Source organism: Dipodomys ordii, unplaced genomic scaffold (genome assembly GCF_000151885.1).
Source record: "Dipodomys ordii isolate 6190 unplaced genomic scaffold, Dord_2.0 Scaffold8, whole genome shotgun sequence".
Classification (NCBI taxonomy): domain Eukaryota; kingdom Metazoa; phylum Chordata; class Mammalia; order Rodentia; family Heteromyidae; genus Dipodomys; species Dipodomys ordii.
The window spans coordinates 4704722-4717750 of record NW_012267224.1 but is presented as its reverse complement, the minus strand read 5'-3'; the positions used below and the strand labels follow the sequence as shown (position 1 = coordinate 4717750).

The following is a 13029-nucleotide window of genomic DNA, read 5'->3' as shown; positions in this document are numbered from 1 at the left end:
TTTTTCAGAAGTCCAAATGATAATTAGGCCATGTTGGACTTAATATGACAGTTTATTAGAAAGACAATCATGATTTCATAGGATCAAGGTAAGAAGGGCTTTAAAAAAAAGTATGGGGAAGATACCAAATAAGGATTATTTCTGGACACTGAGAATAAGTAGCTCTTAGTAACATTAGGCAACATGTCAATCCTTAAAACCATTTAAAAAAAAAAAAGCATTAAGTATTGTGATAGTGCTAGCTCTGCTCCAAGCTCAGAAGAAGAGTTCACAATCATCAGTGTTTGAAGAAAATAATATTTTCAGCATTTAGATATTGAAATAATTTCCTCTTGTCTGTTTCCTAATTTTACATTCATGAGTTTATCTTAACATATTAGGGTGATAATAGATTATAAGAGAAATACTATCAAAGGTAACTGTGATAAAAGATTTAAGGAAAAAGTATCAAAACATAAAATTCTGGACATTGAATAATAGAGGATTTCAGGTTTTTTGCTTTTGACCCATACTTTTTGCATTCTGTATCTTATCCTCTTTTAGGAAAGCAATTGAGAATTCTAAACAGAGTTTAATCTGTGTGATAGCCTTGTCAAGACCTCCATTCCCTCTTCAAGTAACTACCTATCAAAACTTTAATTTCAGCTGGGCACCCAGGGCTCATACCTGTAATGCAAACTACTCAGGAGGCTGAGAACCGAGGATCTCGGTTTGGAGCCAGCCCATGCTGGAAAGTCTGTGAGACTTTTGTCTCCAATAACTTACAATAAACTACCCCAATAAAACACTGGAAATGGTGCTATGGATCAAGTGTTATTCACTAGCCCTGAGCACAAAGAAACTCAAGAACAGTACCCAGGCCCTCAATTCAAGCCCAAGGACTGGCAAAAAACAAACAAACAAAAAAAACAACTTTAATTTACTCATTTGTAAGTTACCTATAATAATAATGAACCTATAGAACAACATGAGAAATTCATGAGTTACTTTCTCTGAATGGTCCAGTGATTAGAATTAGGATCACTTGCTAGAGGGTAGAAGGAATCAAATTTCAGGTCACTGTGAGAAACATTTTTAAGGACCAGATATTTCTTTCAGTGGAGGAGTAACATTTCCCCTGATTAGTTCATTGGATGGATACAAAAACATTGGATAACTGCTCAGGATAAATGATGTTCTAAAAGTAGATTTCCTTTCTTTAGCTTCTTTGATTCTATGAACTTAAGTGACAGGACAGCTCTAAATATTAATGTAGGAAACACTACTGTAAAAATTTTAATTACGTTAATATTCTAGGCAAAGCACATAAAGATGTGGAATATCCTAGGGAAAGAAAGAGTACTGATGATTGTTATATAAATATAGTCTTGACAACTTTATTGTGGGTGACTTTATGTCATATGTGATTTCAGTATTCTTCAGGATACAAACCATTTTGCCAAGTATGATTTGTAGTATAGAAGAAAAGTGGGAAAATAGTGATGAAGTTTTAAAAAAGAAAAAGTAAACTATATTCTTCTTCTGCTTCCTTCCTCTCCCTTTCTTTCTTCTCTATCCCCCCTTCTCTTCTTCTCTTTCATAGTATTTTAGCTCAGGATTATGCATGCTGAGCAAGTGCTCTATCATTGAGTTAAACCCCAGCTTCAGATTTTATTTGATAAAACAATGTTTTCATGTTATGGATTAACAGATTCTCGTATTGCCTACTTACATACAAAAAAAGGAAAAAGTGGAGCACATAAGTTTGTTGCAATTGTATGTAGATGTGTGTCCATTACTCATTGAAACACATCATATATACTTACGTTTGTACAGACTAAATCTTTATTTTCTCTTTTTTTTTCAGAGTAAATCTTTTAAGGTTGAAATAAAGATGTTATGAACTATTTTTAAATGTCTTGGTAATCATAGTGAATTCAATGAAATACATACTTGGGAACAATTTCATTAGTAATAATAGAAGGTATAAATCCATATTTAATATAGATTTCTTAAAACAACATTTTAGCTGGGTCTTGTACCTGTAATCCTAGCTTCTTAGGAAGGTGAAATCTGAAAATTGTGGTTCAAAGCCAGCTTTGTCCAAATGTCTATAAGACTTTTATCTCTAATTAAGCAACAAGAAGCAGAAAGTATATGTGACTCAAGTGGTAGAGCACCAAACTTGAACAAAAAAGCCAAATAAGAGTGTGAGGCCCTGATTTTGAGCCCCATTACCAGAACAAATAAACAAATAAAATTTCCTGTCCTGATTTTACTGCCCTTACTTCATGGTATATTTACTTAAAATCCTATGTCTTTGCAGGGGGAAGTTATTGGCTAGGGCATAATACGATTCATGCTATTTCCTCTGTAATTTCTTTTCTTTTTCTTTTTTTTTTCATGCCCGTCCTGGGACTTGAAGTCAGGGTCTGGGCACTATCCCAGGGCTTTTTACTAAAGGCTAGTGTTCTACCACTTGAACCACAGCTCCTCTTCCGGCTTTTTGGGTGATTAATTGGATAGGAGAGTCTCAGACTTTTCTGCCCAGGCTGGCTTCAAACTGTGATCCTCAGATCTCAGCCTCCTCCAGAGTAGTTAGGATTACAAGCATGAGCCATCGGTGCCCGGTTTGTCTATAATTTCTTAATAGTACTTATTTAAGTAGTTTTTCAATTTGTGAGTTACTTTATTTGAATTAGATAACAATAGATAACTCTAATACATGATCATGCTTTAGTTCATTTGCTGGTGCTGTAAAAGAATATAAGAAACATATTTATTTCTTCACATTCTAAAGACTAAGAGGTCCAAAGATGAAAGGCTGGGGCTGGGAAGGTGGCTCAGTGGTAGAGCGCTTGCCTTGCATGCTTGAGGCCCTGGGTTCGATTCCTCAGCACCCCATAAGTAAAAAGAAAAAAGCTGGAAGTGGCGCTGTGGCTCAAGTGGTAGAGCGCTAGCCTTGAGCTGAAGAGCTGAGGGACAGCGCCCAGGCCCAGAGTTCAGGCCCAATGACCGGACCCCAAAAAAAAAAAAAGATGAAAGGCCTCTATGTTGCTATATAAACATAAAATATTTACATTCCTGTAATATTTTAGGCACAACACTTAAATAGTGAACAACTACACATAAAAAAGAGTAATGATAGTTGTTGTAACTATTCGTTACTACCATAAAGCAACAAATAATGCCTATTTTATGCAGAGTATTTCACCAAATAGAGTAAAAAGAAAAGTTGATATAGTCTTCATACCAGAAGATGAAAAAGGAACAATTATACAAAAACCAAGTATAAACTTCTAAACAGATATCAGCAAGTTGAATGCAGTGTAATATAATAACATAAATATCAAATAAGCATTTGAGGGGCTGGGGGTTTAGCCCAGCGGAAGGGCGCCCGCCCGGCGTGCACAAGGCCCTGGGTTCGGTCCTCAGCCCTGGAAAAAAAACAAATAAGCATTTGAAAAAAGTATGATTTTCCAAGCTAAAGGAAAAAGGAAATATATATTTTCATGATACAAATGCAGAAAAATAGTTCTTATAAAGACTGACATATTATGATTTTTAAAAATACAAATGCTTTCAAATGAAGACTAGATGAGCACTTTTAGTACCCTGAACATGGTAACGTAATGATTTAAAGCAAAATCACACAAGGTAAAGATGCATATAGCCAACAATTTTAAATATTTTATGAGACATCTTTACTTAATTATCCAATTAGAAAATTTAATTTTAAAAACATGACATCAGCAGGAAAAACATTAAAAACACATAAGAATGAAACTACTAAATTGTATAAGATCTCATGGAGTATTTTGAAGGACCTAGAATAATATTTCCAAAGTAACTGATTATACTATAAATGAAAGAGAAGACTGAAAATTGTTTAAACTTCATTGTATTACAAATTCCTTGTCTGGCCAAAATTCCAATAGGATTTATTGTTCTCAATGGCTTATTAATCTTAATCCTTTACAAAAAGTCTTATAGTGCCAAGAATAAATCATGTTAAATTAGTGAAGGATTTGCTTCATAAACTGTGAAGTCTTACAAGATAAAACAGTAAAACCAGGATGCTTTTGACTAGGATATAAATTAATAAAGGCAATTAATAAGCTCACACCTATAATCCTAGCTACTCAGGGGGCTGAGATCTAGGATCTCAGGAAAAGATCTAGGATCACCAGGAATGTTCATGAGACTCTTACCTTCAGTTAACCACCAGAAAACTGAAATGGAGCTGTGGCTCAAGTGGTAGAGTGCTAGCCTTGAGTAAAAAATGTCAGAGACAATGCCCTAGCCTTTAATTCACGCCACAGGATTGGCGCGTGTGCGCGCATGCACACACACACACAAGCCAAAACAAAACAGAAATTCCTCATATATTGCTGGAATCTTGGTAACAAAGAAAAGCTGTCATTGTAAATATTATAGAGGAAGTCTTATTCAATACTTGGTTCCAGGACAAGAGACAGTGATCTTAATTTCAGTCTTCTATATGTAGGTGTCCAGTTTTCCTAACATTTGATACCTTTGTCAAAAAATCAGCTTGCTAGATATATGTGCTTACTTCTGGGTCTTCTGTTCCATTGGTCTGTATGTTTTATGTGCCAGTCTTGTGCTGTTTTTGTTTCTGAAGTATAGTTTGAAGTCAGGCATAAATAATGGTAAGTAGACGATTGAAATACATTATGTCTATTTGTGAAGGTGGCATAAGGGACCCCCACTGCATGATTTAGGTGGAGGAGACAGGAAGAAGAGTTATAAAGTCACTGAAAAGAATGAAATGAAAGATTCCTCTACCTCTGATATAAATGTCAGCAAGCATTCAGTTAACAAAACAAAACTATGACCAATGAGAAAGCCACAACTTAGGAGAAAAAGTCTGACAGTTCTACAAAGATGCTTTATCTATTCTTGATGAAAAGACACTTAAACAACTTCCTACCCAGGCATAGTGGCTCAAGCCTGTAATCCTTTCCACTTTAGGAGATCTGGGGAGTTTGTGGTTTCAGGCAGTCTGAAAATAGAAGTCCCGAAGACTCCCTCTCAACCAGTAGCTAGGTGTAGTAGCATATACCTGTCATTCAAAGCTGGGGCGGGGTGGGGGTGAGGGGGCATCAGGGGCAAGTTGGAGAGGGGAACACATTGGCTAAGTGAAATACAAATAGAAGGATCAAATTCCAAGTCTACATAGAATGAGACCCTGTCTTAGAAAGGGGCTGGAGAAAGCCCAGGCCCTGAGATGAAATCCTGCTACTGCAATGAAGAAAAAGAGAAGAACAACTTGCCCAGACTCTTGCCCAACATTAGGTTCTTTTATTCTGTGGTAACTTTATCTTGGTTGACATGAAGTACTTAGGGAGAGGACACTTTGACAGTCAGATATAAACATATTTTATATTTCTTCCATCTGCAATAATATTTTAGATAATATTGCTGTAAATATTTGTAGAAGTGATTATATCTCTAAGACCTCAAGGCTTCATTTTCTCATGCCAACCTTTAGGGAAAGATCTAGAACCCTAAATTCCAGGATCCAGTCCCTGCCCTCTCGATCCAGTCCCATATGTGTCTTTGCTTTTATGCTATATTTTCCTTTTTTTTTCAGTTTCTTGAATGAGCCTCTGACACTGATACATATTGGTTCTTCTGTAGAAGTTTCCTTCTGCACTAATGAATTTTTTTCTAAATCTTGATTTTTTTTTCCTTCAGGTGCCATTTTATTTCCTCAGGAAAGCTTTCCCCATGCGTCCCAAATTAAACATGTAAAGGCACCTGTGTGCACGTATATGCTCGCTTCCACACACCTAGGTCCTTGCTTCCACATTCTCATGTGCTTTGTCTCATTTGATTACTTTTCTTCATAGTTTTTGGATTAAGTTTTTCCCTTCATTTCATTTATCTGTAGTTGCTAAGGTTGTAGTTTCCCAAAAATTATAAATTTTGACTTAACAGTTAAGGAATAAAAAATTCAGAGTATTTCAAGTAGTCGACATTGCATACTTGACTAGCTTTAAATTTTTATAATGATTAGTAGAAAATAAGTTATACAGAGTCAACAATTTGCTTAAAATATGTATAACCACATATTGCTGATTCTAATAAATACTAACTGTTCAATTCTCTTACCATAACATTTTCTAATCTGTTTTGTTGAGCTTAACATCTCCCACAACTTCCCAAAACATTATCTGGGCAGCTTTGAATGATGGGAGAAGTGAAAAGACTTGATTTTATACCATCTAATCTGCTTGTTTCTTCAAGTCATTCAACAGTGACACCTCCTCCTCTGCCCTTTTATTTTTCCTATGTAGTGCCTTCCCAGTCATGTCCTGGTGCTGAAACCAAGATGAATAGGTAATGGCTACATACCAAATGCAAGTGTCAAGTTTAGATTATCAGTAGATCAGTAAAATATGAAGTGATAAAATGTAAGGATTGCCTTTCTGTTACAAATATAAAGTTTTTTCTCTTACAAAAATTTATAGGGGATGGAGTGTTAGATCTCTCTACCAAGAAAACCAGCATAAAATCTGAAGAGTCATCCATATGTGATCCTTCTTCTGAAAATTCAATGGCTGGGTAAGCAATATCTAGGAAATATTAATATTGAATATTAACATCAAATTATCTCTGCAGAGAACTCTTAATACTATTCTGATTAGTACTGACATACTTAGTTTTCCTCCAGAAGTTTTGTCACTCATAAGTGTGTCTTCTCATACCTTTCATTTGTCCTTTCTCTTTTCTTTTTTTTTCTTTCTGTTAAAGAAAAGTTATCAGAACAATCACCAAACTTTAGTTCATGTTACTAAAATGAACTACCAACTTAATCATAGAATACAAACTTAAGAAGCAGGACAAGTAAGAGAACTTTAAATACTCAAGGCAATTGTAAGGGAAATCCTTAAGTTCAGTTCTTTAATTTTCTTAAATGATGAACGAATTCTAAAAGTGCTGTACTTACTAATTCCTTAAAACTACCTTGTAGTGTATACATGCTCTTCATTGTGCTTTAGATGTGGTGTGGCAAGCGACTTAATATATATGATAATCACCACAAAAAGTCCTTTCTATTTTGAAATCTGTCCTTTAATAAATAATTACTAGTGAAATGCTGTTCTGTTGGATTTTTTAATTTTTTTGTAACTTTTGCATCTTCACATTAACCAACTACATAGAAAGCTTTTTTTGGTCACACTTCAAACTAAAACATGCAGTGTTATTTGTTTCAACTGAGCCTATAATAAACATTAATAGGTATAGTATGTTTTCTATTGGAGATACTGAAAACTACAATGATAAAATTGAAATAGAAATCACTTTTACCAAATCTAAAATGAAATTATTTTACTAGAAAACCATTTGTTTCATATTTTACATTTTTACCTAGAGGAAACTTAGTCTTGTGGAACTATGGAATGTTTGTGTTTGGAAATATTCTTGCTGTTACAAATTTCCTTTACATGGGTTGACTCTTTTATTACTTGTTTAGTGGTAACGTCACATTTCTACTAACAAAAACTCCTTTAGGATTTGGGTTTTTTTTTATAATGGAACTCTTAATTGTACAATAAAAATTTATAAGTGTTGCTCTGCAAGCATCTTTCAAAGGAATAGCAACATCATGAGAGTATTTTTACCAATACTGAGTTAGGATTTTATGTTCTTGGAAGGTCTGCCCATTGAGGCCACTGTATCGTTGACACATTGTCCTACCGGGGCTGTAGCGTTTGCTTTGATAAGGAGTAACTACTACATCTCAGAGACTTAAAGTGTTAAGCAGTGATGTTACCTAAGCAAGGAGTATAATAAAGGAGTGGACCCTCCCCTTCCATAGCTGTGTGAGAGTCTCTCATGCATCAGTTTACCATCGTTTCATTCCATCCATCCAGGAGACTACACAGAAACAGAGAGGACTATGTGGAAAGAAGTGCTGAGTTTGCAGATGGTTTGCTCTCAAAAGCTTTGAAAGACATTCAGTCTGGAGCACTGGACATAAATAAAGCAGGCATACTTTATGGCATACCTCAAAAAACTTTACTTCTCCACTTAGAAGCCTTACCAGCAGGGAAGCCTGCATCTTTTAAAAACAAAACTCGTGATTTCAATGATAGTTACTCATATAAAGACAGTAAAGAAACGTGTGCAGTGCTGCAAAAGGTAGCCTTGTGGGCAAGAGCTCAAGCAGAGCGCACAGAAAAAAGTAAACTCAATCACCTTGAAACCTCAGAATTAAAATTCCCATCAGCTTCCAGTTACCTCCATCAGTTAACTCTACAGAAAATGGTTACTCAGTTTAAAGAAAAAAATGAAAGCCTTCAGTATGAAACTTCAAATCCTACTGTACAGTTAAAAATTCCTCAACTACGAGTCAGTTCTGTTTCAAAATCACAACCTGATGGTTCTGGTCTGCTGGATGTTATGTATCAAGTTTCCAAAACCTCTTCAGTCCTAGAAGGATCGGCTCTCCAAAAACTGAAAAATATACTCCCTAAACAGAGCAAAATAGAATGTTCTGGGCCTGTAACTCATTCAAGTGTTGATTCTTACTTTCTACATGGGGACCTCTCTCCTTTGTGTCTTAATTCTAAAAACGGAACGGTAGATGGAGCCTCTGAAAACACTGAAGACGGACTGGATCGAAAAGATAGTAAGCAGCCCAGGAAAAAACGTGGCCGCTATCGGCAGTATGATCACGAAATAATGGAAGAGGCTATTGCAATGGTGATGAGTGGAAAAATGAGTGTTTCCAAAGCACAAGGAATTTATGGGGTACCTCACAGCACTTTAGAATACAAGGTAAAAGAAAGATCTGGAACACTGAAGACTCCTCCGAAGAAGAAACTACGATTACCAGACACTGGGTTATATAATATGACAGATTCAGGGACTGGCAGCTGCAAAACCAGCAGCAAGCCTGTGTAGATTACTTGTTAGGAAATTGTTTGTGTGTGTGTGTGTGTGTGTGTGTGTGTGTGGTGTGTGTGTGTGAGTGTGTGTGTGTGCCAGTGTGTATTTGTGTCTACATACACACATGTGAGAATTACAAATGCTCACTCTGACAGGAAACATGAAATTTTACAGTTCAAAAACCACTTACATGCCTTTTGAAAAAAGTTTTATTCAGGGTTTTCACTGTGGACAGAATTATATAGTTGCTTAATTCTGATAGTTTGTATTTAATCCTTGTATAAATAGGTGAAAAAGATTCAGGTTTTCTTTAGTAGTCAATAGCATAAAGCGTGGGAAAACAAGCAATTGTCAAGTTAAACATTTTTTATTGGTGAAAGAACATTCTAGCTATTCAGTTGAACCATCTTATAATGAATATGGTATTAGTTGTGAACATTTTTACATTACATACTTGGTATGTGTGTAAATATGTCGAATCAATCAAAGTTTAAATAGCTATCTCCATACTAAGAAAAATTATTTACAGTATTAATACACTACAGTGCATTCTATGAAATACGAAATGCACGCCAGTGCATCCACCCGGAAAAGAAAGAAAACCTTAAAGGATATGTATAATGAAATTTAATATTTATCATTTAATAGTTGATTTAGCAGGAAGTTGGGGTTTATAAGGTATATACTTTTAAAAAAAAACTGACATAGTTTAACCCCAGCAGCTATAGAATTCTTTAATATAAGATGGAATACTAAAAACAAAACATAATTTAAATTTAATTATTAAAATAATTTAATTTTGTTTTCCATTTAAAAAATAAGCTAATATGTAAGGTTAGAAAAGAAAGTTGGAATGCAACTTAGAGCATGTTTATAATGTGCACAGAAAAAAGCTTGAGAATGATCATTTTGGTTTAAATGTGCTGGTTAGTTGATGTTATGACTACTTTAAATTTTAAGGATTGTGACACACTCCTTTTATTGAAAAACCTCAGTGTAACTTTAATATATTTGCTGCTGTGACATTTCAAAACATTTTCAGTTTATCAAAATGAATTACAGATTTCATTTTGGTGGGCGATACATTATCACTTTGCTAATAACCAAATTTGCAGTTTGTTCAGGGTCTTGATAGATTTACAGATGTTTAACACTGAAGCTGTTTTGAACTTTCAGTAATGTAAACTCTACTAATTGGGTAGTTAGAAGCTGGGCAGTGCATTTTAACTTTTACTAGACTCGTAAGAGACCAGTAATTTTTATATAGCAGTTTTAAAATATGGGTCAGAGTATTCATGTTGGATATATGGAGTATGCAGTTTTAGCAGTAAAGGTTATAAAGCACGTGCCTCCATTTAAGGAATGAGGATTTGCTTTATTGCTGAACATTCTCTGAGTGCCCCTTTTCTCTTAAAATTCAGGTTCTGATAAGTTTTCTAAGCCAGTTTTTCTAAGTACAAAAGGAATTCTTACAGCTGAATTTAAAAATAAGTGTACCTTCTCAAATACTTGTGTTTCTACACTTGTGTTTGTGTGTATTTATTAATCACGTACACATGTACTATTAAAGAGATTTTCAACTATTATTTTTAAAACTGCGTACACATATTTAAAGAAACTGAAGAGTGAGAAATACACAACCAAGCAACCAGGTAGTTATTTGGTCTCTGAGATCTATCTTCAGCTGTGAGTGTTACCTGCATACTACAGTATGAATCCTCTTGCTCTTTTTCTCCCCCAAGAAAATATACATAATAGATAACAGAACAGCAGGTGTCAGGGTCATCTTAGTTTTTAAAGAATTAAGCCATACTTTGTGAGGGTCAGAACTTGGATTATTTAATATATTTTCCCCTCCCTCTCCCATTGAAAAAGTTAAAGTAAATGTTTCAGAACAATTTTATTGACTTCTTTATACAGAATTTTACTTGCAAAACATTGGGGGCTCGAATGCATTACATATTTATATTGTATTGAGCTTTTTTATTCCTCACACTATATTTACATTAATAAATTGATTGAGAAGTTTATAGTAAAGGGAAACTTAAAGAACACTTTTATATCATTTAAAAGATGACCTGACCAAAAACTTTACAGGATTCATAAATCAGGGATCATTTTGCTATTGACTTCACAGTGATCAGTAGTTTTATAGGTAATATTATAGTTAATTTGCAGCATTTTAGTACTTGTATTATTTATTTTTGGTCAGAAATAGTAAATTAAAATATTTTTTGATAGTTTATAGGTAATGATCAACCCATAACTTTTAAAAGAAACAAAATGTTTCTATTATTGAGTTAACTTTTTGATTACACAGACTGGTAAAGGCAGGGAAATTTATGGGTTCCCCTTCTCCCCAGTGGTTCTATTAAGATGCTCTTTATGTTACATTTTCAAAGTACTTTATGAATTTAGTTACCAGTTACTTCTTAATTGACAATTTTCTGAAAAATCCAGTTTCAGCAGACTTTTAATGAAGGTGAAAGCAACCCTTATGTGCTTTCTACTTATTTGAATGTTCCTCAAGTATTTTATATTTAAAATAAAAAAGAAGGAAAAGAAAAACAGTGCCTCTGTTTTTAGAAAACTACTGCTCAGTAAAGTTGTTTAAACCATTTCTGGTAGCTAATGACAATTTTATATTAAATTGTATACTAACTTTAGTGAGACTGATTTTTTTAGTTGTTTACAGTACAAATACTTGTATTTGTTTTTTAATTGCAGTATTTCCATTGTCGCAGTAATTTAGTAAAACTCTGTGGCTGCCTTGATTTTGACAGATTTTGTTAATATAAACTGATTGTTAGGCAATTAGTTATATTTATGCATAAATCAATTGCACTATAATTCATGAATTATTTATTACAATATTTTCTAATGAATTCTTGTATCTGTCTTGTGTTGTAAATGTACTGTAATTCTGTTCCTATTTTGTGTTGTTATATATCTAAATCTGATTGTATGAATTTTAATTGTTCAGTTAACGTGTTTCTAGGTTGTAATTTGTAGTAAAGCACTTCAATGCTTTTGCACTTAAATTTACAACACTGTTGGTGTGTGATTGATTTACTCATTCAGTAAAAGAAAAAATGGAAAAGGATTATACTTGACTACACTGAGTCCTTTGATTCCTTCAAGAAAGGAGTTTGATTAAAATTAGTATAGAACTTGACTTTCTAAGAAAGATTTGGATAAGAAGGCTTATAATGGAAAATGATAGTAACATACAAAAAAGATACTTGGGTTTGTAAGTCAAACAGGAAAGGATTAGGAAAAATAATATTAAGAATGAATATAGAATCTGAAAAATACAAGTTTAGGATCTTTTTATATTTGATTGGAATTTTTTTATTCACATTTTCTTTGAGATTCTAACACACAAGAACTAAGGAAAAGAAAATTTGAAGTAAAAAATAAGTACATTGTAAGATGCTATATTAAGTTAGCCATCCACTGTGATATGACATGTAGTCTCAATATTCAGTTAATACCTATTTTAAGCAATGGGAATTATTTGGGAATTAGTGGTGATTGTGGAAGTTTTGAAATTCCATCATTAGAAAGAATAAATAGGATAAGATAACATTTCCTCCAGGCAGGGATAGGTTTGCTAGGAATGTCAGAAAAATATAATAATGGTTTTCATAATCTTACCAGTTTAATCAAGCTGAAATGAGAACACTTCATACTTATTTTCTGTTGTAACAGGACTCATTTGATTGTTTTTAGAATTGATCTCAGTACCTTATAAATGCTAAGCACACACCTACCCATTATCTATCTATGCATGATATAATTAACAAAAACTATCTTTGGACTTGTTAGGAACTATTTTGAAAAAATACTAATCCTTAAACTACAGTACAATGTATTTTTCTTTAAAAAAAAAAGTGAATTCTCTTTTTATTGAGTAGGCCTTAATTACCACTTTAAAAACTGTTGAAGTACATCTGTCACAATATTTCGTGGGGATTTTTTACAAAAATTCTAAATTTGTTGGAAAAAGTGTAATTTTATCTTAATTTCCTCTTCTCGTTGCTTCCTGCATATATTTTCTGATAACTTAATCCTGTGTGTACACTCCCAACAATTAAAAAATTAATTTCAAGAATGCTGTCAGGAAGGAGA

The 13029-nt window shown here is 33.7% G+C and overlaps 1 protein-coding gene across 1 annotated transcript in view; it reads left to right on the top strand.

The window, feature by feature from the left end:
* Positions 1–11997, top strand: part of LOC105980344 (ligand-dependent nuclear receptor corepressor-like protein) — a 75029-nt gene extending 63032 nt beyond the window's left edge. The window contains exons 6-7 of the mRNA XM_013009189.1: positions 6474–6567; positions 7881–11997. Coding sequence (XP_012864643.1) covers positions 6474–6567; positions 7881–8913 — 1127 coding nt within the window. The 3' untranslated portion in view covers positions 8914–11997. The remainder of the gene's footprint in view (positions 1–6473; positions 6568–7880) is intronic.
* Positions 11998–13029: the final 1032 nt, after the last annotated feature.